At 39.7% G+C, this 17220-nt stretch overlaps 1 protein-coding gene across 3 annotated transcripts in view; it reads right to left on the bottom strand.

The window, feature by feature from the left end:
* Window positions 1-17220, bottom strand: part of Gab3 (GRB2 associated binding protein 3) — a 64993-nt gene that overhangs the window by 10696 nt on the left and 37077 nt on the right. For 2 of the 3 annotated variants that reach the window (XM_070039456.1, XM_070039454.1), the window contains exons 3-8: window positions 14581-14800; window positions 13630-14105; window positions 11048-11103; window positions 10082-10301; window positions 7716-7797; window positions 6485-6587 (exon numbers count right to left, since the gene is read on the bottom strand). In XM_070039456.1, the coding sequence (XP_069895557.1) occupies window positions 6485-6587; window positions 7716-7797; window positions 10082-10301; window positions 11048-11103; window positions 13630-14105; window positions 14581-14800 (1157 nt within the window). The remainder of the gene's footprint in view (window positions 1-6484; window positions 6588-7715; window positions 7798-10081; window positions 10302-11047; window positions 11104-13629; window positions 14106-14580; window positions 14801-17220) is intronic. The other variant, XM_070039455.1, reaches the window with a different exon arrangement.

The raw sequence follows: 17220 nt of genomic DNA, 5'->3' as shown, positions 1-17220 counted from the left end.
TTATTTTACTGAGTATGATTTATTTGTCTTTAAGTATCTACATCTTCTACGTACATGACTCCTAAGTTTGGTCTTTCATGGAGACTCAGAAGCCTTATATGTTCTGTATGGTTTCTTGTGTTTTTATCTATTATTTTCAGAATGTCTAAATCATTTGCCTTGTCTTCAAGCCCTGTCTTCCACTTTATCCAGTAAGTGGTAAGGCTTTAATCTTTAAATCTTTTATGTGACTTATTGGGTCTTTCATTTTCAGAATCTTAATTTTATTTTTTTGATATTTTAAAATGATTCCTATATCTTTATTGAATTCATCTTCCATATTCTGCATTATTGGAGGCCAATCTGGGCATAATGGCTGCATGCCTGCTATCCCAGCTAAAGGAGAAGCATAATAGCTAAGTGCAGTAGTATGTGCCTGTCTTCCCCACTGACATAGAGAAATTCATGTAGGAAGATCACAGTCCAAAAACCAAAGCAAACAAGGTTAAAAGTGTGGCTTAATCTAACTTATTAGCATGACAACATCACTTCAATTACAAAAATTGCCAAAACACACCCAACAATCTCTTAACAAAGGAAAACCAGGGTACAGTCATTATTGAATTCTATCAAACCTTTAGAGAAGAAATAACAGCAATACTCCTCAAACTTTTCCATTAGATAGAATTAAAGGGATACTACTATACTTGTTCCATGAAGTCAGTATTAACTCATTCTAAAACCAGACATAAACAAAAAAGGAAAAGAAAAATTTAGAGCTATTTCTTTGGTAAATATAGATGCAACAATTTTCAATAAAATATTTGCAAACCAAATTCAACAGCACATCAAAAACCCAACAACAAATCTTCAAAGAAACAACTGCCTGATAAATAAGTGGGCTACAGACTTAAAGAGAAACGTCTCTGAAGAGGAAAGAAGGATGGCCAATAGCCACATGAAGAAATGCTCAACCTCCCTAGACATAAAAGAAATGCAAATCAAAACAACATTGAGATACCACCTCACCCCAGTTAGAATGGCTATAATCAAGAACTCTAATAACAACAGATGCTGGAGGGGATGTGGACAGAAGGAAACCTTACTGCATTGTTGGTGGGAGTGTAAACTTGTTCAACCACTTTGGAAAGTAGTATGGAGGTTCCTCCAAAGACTCCACATAGAGCTCCCCTATGACCCAGCAATCCCACTTTGGGGCATTTACCCAAATGTTCACAAACAAGACCACACTAAAGCTACCAGCACAACTATGTTTATTATTATTTACCATAGCTAAGATATGGAACAAACCCAGATGCCCCTCAGTAGATGAATGTGGTATATATACACAATGGAATTCTATGCCTCCATCAGAAAGAATGACATTGCCCCATTTGTTAGGAAATGAAAAGACTTGGAAAAAATTGTATTAAGTGAAGTAAGCCAGGCCCAAAGAAACGTAGGTCCCATGGTTTCCCTTATTTGCAATAACTAGTATATGTCTGAGACAAGCAGAAATGGTCAGATAAGTTGATGTTAAGCGAAATGGAGCCCAAGTTAAGGACTCAAATGTTTTTTCTTTCTTGCTATTGTGACTAACATATTTATAAAATATTTCTTTGTTGCTTTGTATGTCCCTCCCCCACAGTATAACCCCTGTTTTCACTGTGTTTGATGTTGGTATAATTTGTGGAGGGGAAGGGAAAAAACAAATTGCTTAAATAGGGATATAGGTGGACCCATTGCACCAACGAGATGTATAAGATGTTATGTCAAAAATGAACTATACATCTTTGGCGCGGGAAGGGGGTTGGGAGAGTGAGGGGGGAGGGGGGAGGGAGATGGGAAGGGATGGGAAGGGGAAACAAAGGAGGAGGCAACAATGCTTGATAAGAAATGCACTCATTACCTTGTCCATGTAATTGTAACCCCTCTGTACAGTATTTTCACAATAAAATATTTATTTAAAAAAAGTCACACATTATGATCAAGTTGCTTTCATTCCAGGTATGCAAAGTTGTCCAACATATGGAAGTCGATATATAATACAGCATAGAAACAGAATAAAAGATGAAAATATATCATCATCTTGAAAAAGTTTTTGACAAAATTAATCATTCTTGTATAATAATCATTCTTGTATAATAAAAATCTCAGAAGAAACCAGGAACAGAAGGAAATTAACTGAACATAACAAAGGCTTTATGTGACAAACCTATAGTTAGTATACATACTAAATGATGAAAAACTAAAATCATTTCCTCTAAAGTAAGCAATGAGACAATGTGTTCATTCTTATTAAATATAGTACTGGATCCCTAGCCAGAGGAATAAGGTAAGAGAAAGAAATACAAGGGATCCAAATAGTGAAGAAAGAAGTACAATTTTTCCTATCTGCAGATAATATGACCCTAAAGGCAAAATACACTAAAGATTCCACTAAAGATCTGATGAATACCTTTCACAACATAGAATGATAAAAAAAAAATCAGTAATTTTCTGTATACCAACAATGAACAGGTGGAGAAATAGAAATGGAAAGCAATCCCATTTAGCCTCAAAATATACTTAGGAATAAACTTAAACAAGGTGCCAAGAAATTTCTGCAATAAATTATAAAACCTTAAAGAAGGAAATGGATGAAAACACTAGGAAAGTCTCCCATGCTTACAAATTGGGAAAATTCATATTGTAAACATGGCTATCCTACTGAAATCAATCTATAAAGTCAATGCAATTGCCATCAAAACCTCAATATCATTCTTCAAAGAAACCCCAGATAGTTAAAGCAATCTTGAGTGAAAAGAGAAATACCGAAAGTATCACATTCCAGAGTTGAAAAGATCCACAGAATGGAAAATCTTTATGAGGCATACATACAAAAAGGAATCAATATTCATAATATAGAAGAATTTCCTACAACTGAATAAGAACAACAAAAAACAAACAACTCAATCAAAATATAAAGTATCTATCTAAAAAGATAAATGGCCAACAAGCACTTGAAAAGGTGCATAACATCACTAGTCATTATGGAAAGGTGAATGATAACCACAATTACATTGCTACTGCATATTGATTATTATGCCTATTATGCAATGTGGATGGAATAAATGGTGAAGATATAGGATTTGAATCTATCAGAACCCTTGTATACTGCTGACAGAAGGTAAAATGGTATAGCCACTGTGATTCTTTCAAAAGTTTAAACATGGAATATCCATATGCTCCAGCAATTTCACTTCTAGATATATATCCAAAAGATAGAAAGCAGGAACTCAAACGTACACTTGTATCTCTATATTTATAGTATCAAACCCAAATGTCCAGTATTGTATGGATACATGAGTGTGATGTATTCACATAATTAAATATGACTTAGATTTAAGGAATAAAATTCATATATATGCTATAATATGGGCAAATTAAAAACACTACATTAAATGAAAGAATGCTGATATAAAAGGACAAATATATAATTCCTTCCACTTTTATAGAGGACCTAGAAGAGGCAAATTCACAGAGACAGAAAGTAGAATAAAGATCAGAGGTTTGAGGGAAGGGGAATATCTATTTGAGATTTTAAAAAGTTATTCAGTGGGCTGGGAAAGTGGCTCAGTGGTAGAGCGCTTGCCTTGTATGCTCGAGGCCCTGGGTTCGATTCCTCAGCACCACATAAGCAAAAAGAAAAAAGCCAGAAGTGGCGCTGTTGCTCAAGTGGTACAGTGCTAGTCTTGAGCTGAAGAGCTGAGGGACAGTGCCCAAGCCCAGAGTTCAGGCCCCATGACCGGACCCAAAAAAAAAAAAAAAAAAAAGTTATTCAGATGGACCATGGTGATAGCTATACAACATCGTGAATGTATTTAATGCCACTGAATTGTACACCTAAAATAGTTAAAATAATAAATATTATATTAGGTATAATATAATAAAATATATTTCTGAAGTAATAGAAAAAAATATTTATAATGGTTTTAATGGCCTCTAACTTTGAAGGAATCCAAAAGTCTTTCAATGGGTAGATAAATAGAATGTGGCACATCCATACAATGAAATACTACTCAGCAATAAAACAGAAGAAACTGTTGACATATGTGGCAATTTGGACGAATTTTAGCCATTATTCTGAGTGAAATAATCCAGCCACAAATGTACTGTTTAAGTCTATGTTGCATTATCAAAAAGACAAAACTATAGTGATGAAGAACAGATCAGTGGTTACCAAGGACTGGTGGTGCATAGAGGGTGTAGCTATAAAGAGGAAGCATGAGAGTATTTGGAAGAGGTGAAACTGTTCAGCATAATAAAATGTGGTATTAGGTACTCAAATTTGTATGTTTGTATATGTATTCAAATTAGAATTGAACACCAAGAGAATCCATTTTATTTTATGTTTAAAAACTTAAAAAAGGTATTATACTATGATAAAATTTAATGGGAGGTTTAAGACTCTAGAATTGTACTATAAAACCCTTACAAAACTGTTGAAATCACAAGTTTGAAAAACTGATAGAGTAGAAAAAAACACATTAAAATTAGGTTTATTGCTAAAATTTTCTATAATTTCACAAACATTTAAAAGAACTATAAAAGAACTTGTAGATCAATAAAACAGAAGTTATATTTCAACCTCTAGCCTTAATTTATAACTGGATCAAAACTTTTCCTCAAAGAGCACAAATTAACATATACAATTGTGCACAAAATCAAAATGGAATCATATGATTTTCTGACTACCATATTGTGCTATCATGTGGTATAAAAGAAATAAGGTAAATCAAAGTAATTAGCAACTTTCCTGTTTCTAAAGCTAAGCAAACACAGTTGAATGCACTAAGACAGCCTAAACAACTATACGAACAATTGTACAAGGCGGTTTCTTCACAACTACTTTGAACAGGTGCTCTTAGCTCTTCAACTACTATGTTGTATTACTTAGGAATGCAAACAATCATTGGCCACTGACTACAAACTTAGGTAAGCAATTAATCCTTAACTGTATTGTCAATGAAACCTCTGCTCTTTCTCACAACCTCAAAGATCAGAAGTAAACTGCTGGTGTCTGGAATGACTCTGCACTTGCTTCCATTATATTTTAGGTTTACTTCCCCTCTCTGTTCTCTGGAGACAAAGCACAGCTGTTCAGTATCCTTTATAGAAGTGTTTTCTTCTAGAAGTTTCCCAAGGGCCATTACTAAGTGTAAGATTTGTATATGAGTCATTTTCCATCTGCATATGGTTAAGTGCACTTACAGCACGATTATTATAAATAAAAAGGCAAAATGAAGCATTTAATTATCGCTTTCTGGGAAAGCATTATTTTTGGATTTTCAATTGCCTCTTATTCTGTTGTATAGGAGAAGATTGTCTTCTCTAGAGCAGATAGTAACAATGCCTTGAATATTGTCCTAAGATCTCTTTTCAAAATTTCAGGTTCACACTCAAGTTATCTATAGAATCTAATGCTGTATTTCTTGCTTTTTATTTTATTTTCTGAAGAAAGATTTTATTAGCACTCATTAGTTGATAAGTGAAAGTTCATGGTGATATTGCCATATATCCATACAATGTACTCCACTAATGCCATCTCTTCTATTGCTCTTACCCCCTGGCTCCTTCTTCAAACAATTTCAACAGGTTTCATTATTCTATGTTCACATAAGCATATAAAGTATTTCAACCATATTCACCCTCAATGGACCTATTTTCCTTTCCTGCATTTATTGTGTTAGTGTATATTAATTGTGCCAAGAAGTTTCTCCATGGTATTTCACACATGCATAGCTTGTGTTTTCATCAGAATACCACCCCCCTTAATTGCTCTCTCTGCTTCTTAACCTCTCTTTATATTTCTAAATTGAGTATGGGCCCAGTTCTAGCTACAGTGTTCAGCAAAAATTACTTCTAACAGTATTTTTTAAAACGTATTATCTTAATAGCATACAAGATGAAGAGAATAGAAGGGACAACATGGCAGAAAGTAGCTATTAACACTCTTCAACTCTGAATGGCTAACCAAACGATGGGAATGTCTATGTATCTATCCATCTAGGTCTATGGACTCACACTATAACAGTAGTCTTCAGAGATTATGACACACCAGGAAGGTTGGGAGTCAAGTGTTCTTATAAAAGTGAGCCTCTAATATGTGCTTTTTCACAACCTAGACTCTGGACATCCGGGAAATTACAAATCTATCGGGGTCAAACAGGACACCACAGCCTCGGTGAAAAGAATTGCTGACATTTTCATTTTGTCGTAACATGGGCCTCAGCCCTGGGTTCTCCTGAAATATTGTGGCCTCAAAATGGCATGAGGATCTGAATATTGCAGGAAAGAAAAATAGCTTCAAATTGATTCACTTGTAATCTAGAAAAGATGTGACCTGGTTTTATAATCAAGTGAGTGTTTTAAGGTTGCACAGAGATTTCTGAGGGATGTGTTTTCTTTATAATGAACTCACAAGACTGGGAGAAGAAAAAGAACATGAAAAATATAGGATTACCATTTGGATGTAGCTTTCTTCCTCTTCTCTGGTAACAGAATTGGCAAAAAATCTTGCAGAATTAATATTGTTTCTTTCTGGAGAGAGAAAGCTGGTTCGATTGCTAAGAACAAAAAATATAGATGAGGTCAAGGCAATGTCTTACAGCTGTTCTGAAAGGCAGCCAGGAACTGACATGGCCCCATGGGGTTTGAGCCCTCCTCTTCCAGACACAACTTCCTTCCGGCCCAAGCAATTTCTGAAGAAGCAGAGACTTTCCAACAGCTCTGTTCCATTCTGGGGCAAATGGCTCACAATGTCTTTTTCCTAGGCCCCCAATCTGATACAGAGTATGAGCTTTCTAGAAACAAACCAGTTAACAAAAACAAAACAGAAAAGAAACCCACAAAATAACCCCACTTATTTAGGAAAAAACCCCACTTCTTTGGACTCTGTTACTTTCTAGAGTAACCAGGAAAAGCAAGAAGGTATGGTCACCATTCTGAGAGGACAAGAATAAGACTGGGGAACAATTTCTATCATACTCTTGAAGAGAGAAACACAGTCTGTATATCTCTGAAGTTTTCCCTGGAAATACTACTCGTTTCAGAATTCTGCTTTACAAAGTCATCATGCTTTGTGGTATTTGCCGTGAACCAGGAAACTACTGGGCTAGCCTCAGGACTCTGCAAATGAAATTTCTAAATGGTAAGATGAGTGAGTGCAGATAGATTTTTGGGTCTCTCTACCCAACTCATGAAATATCCCACCATCTCTGAGAGCTATTTTATGCCACACTCATAAAGTTGGACTTCTGGTGGTCAGCTATTAGTCCTGGCCCTGCCCCTGTGTCATAACTGTTCACTGTGACAGAATTCTACATTTCTTTCTTCTCAGGAAATCTGAGTTTGGATTGAAAAAGAGCCCATGTTTGTTGGCACTGAAATTTAAGCTTGTAAATCAGCTCAGGATCTATAGGACAGCTATCTTTAACCACAAGAAAAAAAGAGTTTTGCAAAGACAGATGATTTAGAAGATGCAAAGGAACAAGAGGAGATGAGAGAATGAGAGAGAAGATGATTTGTGCTCCAGTTCCTGGCTCCTGGCTCTTGAATCTCAGGAAACCCAGTCATATTCCATCCTTTGTGCTACAAAACCACTTGCGACTGTGGATAATAAACCCAGCCCCTTCTTTGGGGGTTGCAACCACAAGAGGCCTACCAAAGGCTGGAGGTGACAATCAGACACTTACCAAGGCACAGTGCAGGTCCTGGCTAGTGATGCATGTTCCCGGATGGTGGAGAGGTTTCTCAGGTCCAGGGGAGGTGGCCGTGCTATGAGATAATGCAGTTCATTTTCAAGGATTCAAGACCACAACCTGAAGACTATAATAAACTGCAACATTCCACTTGCAAACAACTATCAAGCAAATGGTCACATTACCTGCTGGAGGTAAGACAAACTAAGGCCATTCATTAGTCAACACACATTTTTGAGACCTCATGTTGGTTAGGCCTGATTCTAGGTGTTTCAGACATACTATGAAACGACCAAGAAAAATCTCTGACCACGTGGAATATAAATGCATTGCAGACACTCCATGTGTCTAAGAGGCAGAGAGTATCTCCAGGTTCTACTCCTACCACCTCCAGAACATCATCTGCTTGCAGACTCTTTTGCCTAAAATATTCTTCCCGGGGCTGGGAAGGTGGCTCAGTGGTAGAGCACTTGCCTTGCATGCTCAAGGTCCTGGGTTCGATTCCTCAGCACCACATAAGAAAAAAGCCGGAAGTGGCGCTGTGGCTCAAGTGGTAGAGTGCTAGGCTTGAGCTGAAGAGCTGAGGGACAGCGCCAGGCCCAGAGTTCAGGCCCCACGACCAGACCCCCCCCCCAAAATATTCTTCCCTATGTCCCTGGTTCTTCATCTTCACAAGTCAGCTGAATTTCTCCTGCTTAGAGAGCCCTTCTTTGACTTCCAGACAGGATTAGACTCTAGGTCATGCATTTCATGGCTTCCTCTTTTTGGTGTGTTTACTGAAGTAGCCTCTGCATCTAGAGAAGGGCTTGGTATTTGCCCTCAGTGGTATCGGACTGCTTTGCTCTCTACTTCCTCCACTGTACTGTAATGGACAGAGACTACTTAATTCTTCTCTGGGTCACCTGAGCCTGTGACAGTGACCTTCCCATTGTCCAACTATTTTCTCAGGTGCCTTGGGTCTGGGCAAATGGCTAGGCTGGAAAGAGCACATCAGTTACCTGGTTCCTGGGAGGTGTCTCCTGGCAGCCCAATGAGCACTCTCATCCCAGAACTCATTCCTTCTCACACAAGATTCCACTTTTGTACCTACCTGCTGAACATCCAGCCCTAAGTCAACCAAACAACTTCTCTCTGCTAGTGATCAATAGACATATATGGCTATTTATAATCACAGTATGACCAAATGCATTGAAATTAAATAAAAATAAACTGCAGTTCCTCAGTCACATTAGCCACACTTTACATGTTCAATAGTTACATTTATATCACCACAGAAAGTTCCACTGAATGGTATTTCTATACAAAATTAATTGAGTAAAAAATAATAGGCACTTAAAAGTTATAGGCCCCTGTGAAATTGTTTCTCATCAGAATTGATAGTTATTTCCTCTGTACCTCTAAGACAGAGTCTGTACTTCTATTTAGTACTGACTTCATAATTCTTTTTCTTCCAGGTGTTTTTTATATATTTTCGTTCCCCTCAGACTGAATACTTCTCCTTTCTTCCTCATGTTTGCGAACCATGCAGTGCTTAGCACAGCACTACACACACAAAAATGCTCAGCAAACAGGCAAATACAGTCTGATTCAAACTCAAGGGGGTATGATTGGGATGAACCAGGCATTAGTAGGGGCCTTAGCAGCCTTGGGAACAGATCATACGGATTGTGAAAGACCACAATTACTGTATCAATTGCGTCCATGTAATCACACAGCCTACTGGGAAAATGAGGTTGCAAAAGAATCAAGTTAAGAAGTCCCTTTGACTTGTCTTTTCTCTTTCCCACTTTCACCACTATGTCTGTCTGTGAAGTGTAGCAGAACAAAGAGGCTGCCTGGAAGTGGTAACACAGAAGCTAAAGATGTCCTGTGTGCACAGGAGTTAGACTGCTCATTTCTTAAGTCTTCTACCATCCGCATTCAGGTTTGCTGAAGAGTATGTACAGAGAAATAGGTGATACATTGAACTTGATGATGTAATATATTAAGAAATTGGTATTGAAGGTCATTCTTGGCTGCAAGAAGGCTGGCACTGTGGTTACATTCAAGTATTGGTTAAATGAGGAAATGCTGCATGACTTTCATTCGAATTCATCATCACCTATCTTCATCATTGGAAACAGCCAAAGATGAGTTCTGTGGTGTGAATTTGTAGGCTTCATATTTAGGGCCACAATTTCTATAATTTCCCTAAGTCCTTCTGTCATTACAGTTTGGGTCAGTAAGGTGCCCAGTCCTTCCCATTTTATCTCGGCCATTTCTTTCTTGTACTTTGTAGCTCTTTGGATAGTCTTCTAGTGCTTCCTCCTCAAGTATTTTTGCTCTCCTCCCTGACATAGCAGGTCTGACCAAGTGCTTACCTTTCCTTTGAGGTTTGAGATCTCTGTTCACTGGAGGAGGCTCCAAGTTTGCAGGTAACTCAGGCAGTAGGCTTGAGTTGCTTCCTGAGCTCATTGGGATGTAGTCATCCTGGCTGCAGTGGGTTCCAAGACCAGAGGCAGTGAACTTGGGGCTCATGGGCACATAGCCGTCTTCAGCATTGGCTGAAGTTGCAGGGCACACTGGAGAAAATTTGCATGGCTGCAAGAGAACAGTAATAGATTAGGAACTATAGACCCATGATGGAAACTGCTACCAATGGCCACAAAGGTTGTGCATATAATTTTAATTCCAGATTGCTCAACAATTATGAATATCTTCAAGAAATTTAGACAAGCCCCTAGCCAAAGTTCTGCACATAGATCCAATGTGTGACAATAGAAAATAACTCCCCTAGATTTGATGCTGGAAGACTGAAGTTTTTTAACTTATCATGCATATGTTTTGAGTATAATATGGTGCTTAAGTCTGTTATCTCAAGTAGACCAATGTGTAGATTACTTTTTTTTTTTTTTTGGTCGGTCGTAGGGCTTGAACTCTGGACCTGGGCGCTACCCCTCAGCTCTTCAGCTCAAGGCAAGCGCTCTACCGCTTGAGCCACAGCACCACTTCCACTTTTTTAGTGGTTTATTGGAGATAAGAGTCTCATGGACTTTCCTGCCCGGGCTGGCTGTGAACCATGATCCTCAGATCTCAGTCTCCTGGGTAGCTAGGATTACAGGTGTGAGCCACTGGCGCCCAGCCAATGTGTAGATTACTAAAATGTTTAGGGTCCTTATGGAACACTAAGTCCAGTAATTCTCCAACCAACTGAAGTCCTAAGGGGAAAATAGATGAATCCTTAGAGATTCCAAGTACTAAATTTCAAAGGATTTTAAGGGAACAGATACAATGCAGGCTATTTTTGGTTAAACTTAATCTTAAAGGAACCTGAATACCAAACTTACCAGGTTTAAACTTAGCCGCTTGTCTCGGTGTTTTAAGGATTGGCCTTCTATGTCAGCTGCAAGAAACAAGCTGGAGTGATGAGAACTGCAGGACATTATCAACAGAAACTAGGGTCCAAGACCCTATACTCTCCAAGGTCTGTGCTCAGCTCCAGAGATGGAGAGAAACATTAACACATAATTTCAATACACTTGGCTTGATACTGAGTCTAGCTGAGCAGTCAGAACTCATTCCCCAAACACATGGCAAATCAGTCCAGATTTTGAAGAAGATAGAAATCTCTATCTTCTCTCTATGAATAGGGAAGAGATAGCAAGTATGAGCAGGTAATTAACAAATGCTTGTTGAATTTATTACATAACTCTTCTGAGTTTAGACATGGTGGAAGTAGAGGAGGGTGTTGAGAGGAGAGGTTTGAAATATTCTTTGCAGTGAGCAGGAGAACAAGGTAGACAGAGAATCAACAACATCAAGTGGCCGCATTGAGGGCCCAACTGAGATCTATGATCATGAACCAGTGACCATGATTTTCTGTAGCCATAGTCAGCTACTCAGGCATAGCCATAGATAGGATAGTTGGGTTAATATATGACTAGAAATGTGTAAGATGGGTGTGAAAATGAAACCCAAAATTTAGAATAGTTGTTAAATTCAAAGAAGTGTCCAGAGGGTATCCTGAATACTACCTAATAATGCCAAATGATGCTACCTAATAATACCAAAGCCAGACAAAGAGAATATAAGAAAAGGAAACAAGGGCTGGGAATGTGGCTTAGTAGTAGAGTGCTTGCCTACCATGCATGAAGCCCTCGCTTCAATTCCTCAGTACCACATAAACAGAAAAAGCCAGAAGTGGTGCTGTGGCTTATGTTGATAGAGCTCTAGCCTTGAGCCAAAGAAGCTCAGGGACAGTGCCCAGGCCCTGAGTTCAGTCCATAGGACTGGCAAAAAAAGAAAAGGAAACAAGACACACACACACACACACACACACACACACACACACACACACACACACACACACACACACACACCACAGATATACAATTCCCAAAAATATGAATAAATTGAACACACACACACACACACACACACACACACACACACACACACACACCACAGATATACAATTCCTCCAAAAATATGAATAAATTGAATTAACAATGTAAAAAAGTTATATACCAGGGCCAAATGGAATTCACCTCAGGTATACAACGCTAGTCCAATATTTGAAAATCAATTATATTACTCATTACCTCAGAAAATTAAGGAAGAAAAATCACATCACATATATTAATAGATACAGAGAAAACTTTTGAAAAATCTTTCATTCTTGATTTTTTTTAAAATCCCAATAAAGTAGGAATAAAGAGAAACTGCAACTTGATAAAGAAAATCTACAATAAACTACAGCTATCATCATATTTAACTGTGAGAAACTCAAATATTTGCTCTATAAAGAGCAAAGCAGGGCTGGGAAGGTGGCTCAGTGGTAGAGCACTTGCCTTGCATGCTCAAGGCCCTGGGTTCGATTCCTCAGCACCACATAAGCAAAAAGAAAAAAGCCGGAAGTGGCGCTGTGGCTCAAGTGGTAGAGTGCTAGTCTTGAGCTGAAGAACTGAGGGACAGCGCCCAGGCCCAGAGTTCAGGCCCCACAACCGGACCCCCCCCACCAAAAAAATAAAAAGAGCAAAGCAAGGACATCCCTTGTCCCAGTAATCTTTAACACTGCACTGGAAGTACTAGTTAATGCAACATGACAAACAAAGGTAACTAAAAGTGTACACATTAGAAAGGTAGAAACAAAGAATGACATCATTATCATATAAAATGTGAAAGAATAAAAATTTCTTGGAATAAAAAATATTCCTGGAATAATACATTATTGCAAGGTTTTAGAGTATAAAGTTATATAAAATTCACTCACTTTCCTATATGCCAACAAGGACCCATGGAATTTGAAATTAGAAACAGTACTATCTATAACAACACACCTCAAAAATGAAATGTGTTTATTTGGTATAAATATAACAAAATACTACCAGATCTATATAAGGAAACCTACAAAACTCATAAAATAAATCAAAGAAATAAATAAGTGAACTGGGTGTTGGTCACTGGCAACTGTAATCCTCACTATTCAGGTTGCTGAGATACAGAGGATCAAAAGTTGGGGCCAGCCTGGGCAAAAAAGCCTGAGACCACATCTCCAAAACAAAGTGTTAGAGGCCTGGCTCAAACAGCAGAGTGCCATCCATGAAAAAGAAAGCGGAAGCCTGGTGTTGGTGGCTCACGCCTGTAATCCTAGCTATTCAGGAGGCTGAGATCTGAGGATCCCCACTCAAAGCCAGCCTGGGCGGGAAAATCTGTGAGACTCTTATCTCCAATAAACCACCAGAAAACCAGAAGTGGTGCTGTGGCTCAAGTGGTAGATTGCTGTCCTTGAGCTGAATTGCTGAGCAAGTGTAAAGCTTTGAGTTCAAACCCCTGTACAGCAGGAAAAAAAGCCAAACTCTTCCAAGTTAAGCTGGTAGTCCTTGCCCAGGTTTCTCTCTGTATCTGAATTATAACACTTGACACGTACCTTTCCAGGTTCTCATGTGGTCTAAACCAGAGATAGAGATTCTTCTGGGCACCACACTGCATTCTGGCTTCTTGCCATACCCATGCCACAGGACCTGCTCTTCTTGGCGCCGTTCAGAGAGATAACTTGGCTTAGGGGGACGGGGAGGTGGACTGTTGGACATAATGTCTAGTTCTTTTGCTCCAAGGGGCAAAATAGCTTGTTTTTTATCCACACAAGCAGTGGGATTTAAGGCTGTTTCCAACAGTGGTAAAGAAGACAAGTGATCCCTAGGTGGACAGTTGATTTCTCTATTCCAGATCACAGAAGGCTGGAACCTCATGGACGCCATCTCCTGAGATCCATTCCCCTGGCGTGAGGGGTGCACCAAGCTACTGGAGGGTAGTGACTGCAGGCCATCAACAAAAACGTCGTCAAATGAAGTCTGCTCCAATGAGCGATCTGAATTTGACCAGCTATCACATCTGGTGGGAAGACTGAGGGAAGAAAAGCATGTAAATCTGACTATGTACCCATCTACTCATGAAAACATCCATGTGGGCCTCATGCCCATTCCTTCAGTACCACTTTTTTTCTACTTGTACAGTCATATTCCTTCTACAACCCTTGGTACAGGAAAAAGTTTGTTGATTTTTTAAAAAATTCTTTAGAAGCTTCAGATGCATATGAAAATGCAAGGCTACAAATGAAAGCCACAATGCCAAAGTGCATGACTCATTTTGTTTAGGATACTGCTTCATCTTTCATAGTGGTTGATAGTGATCAGTGGTACGAAGAGAGGTGACAGCAGACACACCCACCAGAAAACAGTCCCACTAAACAGGCTGATTTTGTCAGGTGCACTGAGCACATCTCAGAAGCAAATTGTGCAGGAGGAGGCAGTTCAGGCTCTGAGAACAGAGGAGAGTATGGCAGAAGGCCCAGCTCAGACAGTCCCATGTGTAAGCGTACCTGGTATGGTGCAGTCTTCCAGTCTCACAGTTGGACAGGACCAGATAATCAGGAAGGAAGAGAAACTCTGACTCACTTCTGGTTTCCTCAGTGGTCATGGTATTGGTGTTTGGGTTACTTCTTGGCAAAGAAGAGCTGGCAGCATGGACAGTATGAAGAGAGCTGGCAGGGGATGGCCTGAGGGAGGAGGGCATGCGAGAGAGGCTCTCCATGGAATCTGCTGGAGAAATCATTTCCCAGGTTAGTTTTTTAAGAATGGCTATAACACTCACTCAGAATTTCACAAACAGCATTCAAGAAGCCAAATAGAAGATGCAAATCACAGCTGGTGTTTGTACTGATGGAGGCGACCATTTCCCCAAGCTATAAACAATGTCTGGGAAAGAAAGCCAATGTTCCAAGAGTGAAGTGTTGAATCAATTAAGAGTAAAAAAAGACAGCATTCTTGGCCTGAAACTCTGCAGTTAGATAGTCTACAGACAGCCTCTTTATGGCCCTCAGCAGCAGTCTTGCATCATTGTTTATTCACTCAACAAATATACATATACATGTATGTATTTATGTATAACAAGTCTGTTATATACTTACACATACATTTATGTATATATGTGTGTTGATGGCTTGGTACCCAGCTAGTGGATCTAATTGAGAGGTTATTGGATCATGAGGGTTCTGACCATATCATGGACTGGTGGAATTATTGAGTGGTGAAAGGAATTGGACCTTGTTGGAGAAAGTAGGTCATGGGAGCAAGTCTTTGGGTGCTATATCTTTTCCTGCCCCTTTGCTTCCTGGTTTCCATGAAGTGAGCAATATGCCTGCTCTCGTGCAATCTCAGGTTCAAAGCAATGAATCCAATCGACCATGGACTGAAACCCCCGAAACTGTGAGAAAAAAATAAATCTCTTTTCTATTTCAGTGGTTTCAGGTATTTTTCACAGCAACAAAGACTGATGAGCACAGAAAATTGGAACTAGGAGTGACAATGTGGTTCAGGAGCCTTTGTTACATGTGGTGTGTTATATGTGGCAAAGACCTTGTCTGCATTTTGTACATACACTGGGACATTAAATACGGTTAAGTTTAAAGATGATGCACTAATTAATGTGGAGTAGGAAATTTCAAGGCAGAATTCATCCATAGTGTGGTTATTAACAGTTATTGTTACATAGGTTTATAGTGGAAATCTAGAGCAAAAGGCAGAGCAGATAAACTTGCAATGTGAGCAGAAAAATCCACGTAAAGTTGGGGCTAAGGAAGTTATGGTTCTTAAGAAGATTAGCACCATTTAAAAACTCCAAGTAAGGCTGGGTGCCCGTGGCTCATGCCTGTAATCCTAGTTACTCAGGAGGCTGAAATCTGATGATCGCGGTTCAAAGCCAGCCTGGGCAGGAAAGACCGTGAACCACTCAGAAAACCAGAAGTGGCACTGTGTCTCAAGTGGTAGAGCACTCACCTAGAGCAGAAGAGCTGAGTGGTAAAGCGCTCGCCTAGAGCGGAAGAGCTGAGGGACAGCACCCAGGCCCAGAGTTCAAGCCCCACGACCAACAAACAAACAAAAAAAAAAACTCCAAGTACTTTATGCTAGGACAGTAGAAAAGATGTCTTGAGGACATCTGTGGAATTAGTGGGATCTCAACCATCATTACATGGTCAATGGTATGAAAGTCTAAACTTGTTTGAAAGACTTTCCTTTGAGGGGAATGCCACTGAGGTGGATGGCTAGGCTGCCCAGGGAAGTCATTACTTCAAGTGCAGTTGCCCAGGTTCTCAGAGGTCATTGTAGTGTGTTCCACCTAGTTTGAACTAGTGGCAGATATCACCATTATTCACATGACACTGGTTTTGTTTTTTCCCCATACAGAATCTAAGAGCTGCAGGATCTCAGATGTTTCTCTGTAGATGTCAAAGGAAAATGCAGGAGGTCAGGCCAGGCCAGGCCAGGCCAGGCCAGGCAAAATGTGGTAGTTTGAGTTCCAGGGCAGCTACCTATGCGAGAACAATGCATGAAACTGAAGGTAAAGCCAAAGACGTAATAGAGACCCCAGGAAGCTCGAGAAATCAGGAATGCAGAATATCTCCTCAGGAAAACTGGAGGCAGTGAACAGAACTAGCCCAGGAGAGAGTCCATGTAAGCTGCACCTAGCAAGGATGTAAAGGATGGACTGCCCAGCCCTATGGAGCTCACAGCATGACAACTTGTTCCCCAGATGCTGGACATGGACCTACAGATTTTTTTGGGAGGGGGGTCCGGTCGTGGGGCCTGACCTCTGGGTCTGGGCGCTGTCCCTCCGTTCTTCAGCTCAAGGCTAGCGCTCTACCACTTGAGCCACAGCGCCACTTCCGGCTTTTTTCTTTTCTGTTTATGTGGTGCTGAGGAATCGAACCCAGGGCCTCATGCATGCAAGGCAAGCAGTCTACCACTGAGCCACCTTCCTAGCCCCGGACCTACAGATTTCTAAATCATTTCTTTATTGTCTTTAATGAATTGTACAAAAAGGTGTCCATTTATGTGTGCAGTACATCTTGGTCCTGTCACCCTTTCCATCATTCTCCCCCTCTTCCCATTTATCCCAACCCCACTTGTCCCCTAAGGTTTCCTAGATCCATTTTCACATATGTATATTGAGTGTTATGACC

Source organism: Dipodomys merriami, unplaced genomic scaffold, assembly GCF_024711535.1.
Source record: "Dipodomys merriami isolate MVZ:Mamm:240054 unplaced genomic scaffold, mDipMer1.0.p SCAF_3, whole genome shotgun sequence".
In the NCBI taxonomy this organism is placed as follows: domain Eukaryota; kingdom Metazoa; phylum Chordata; class Mammalia; order Rodentia; family Heteromyidae; genus Dipodomys; species Dipodomys merriami.
This window is presented reverse-complemented; position numbering and strand designations above follow the sequence as displayed.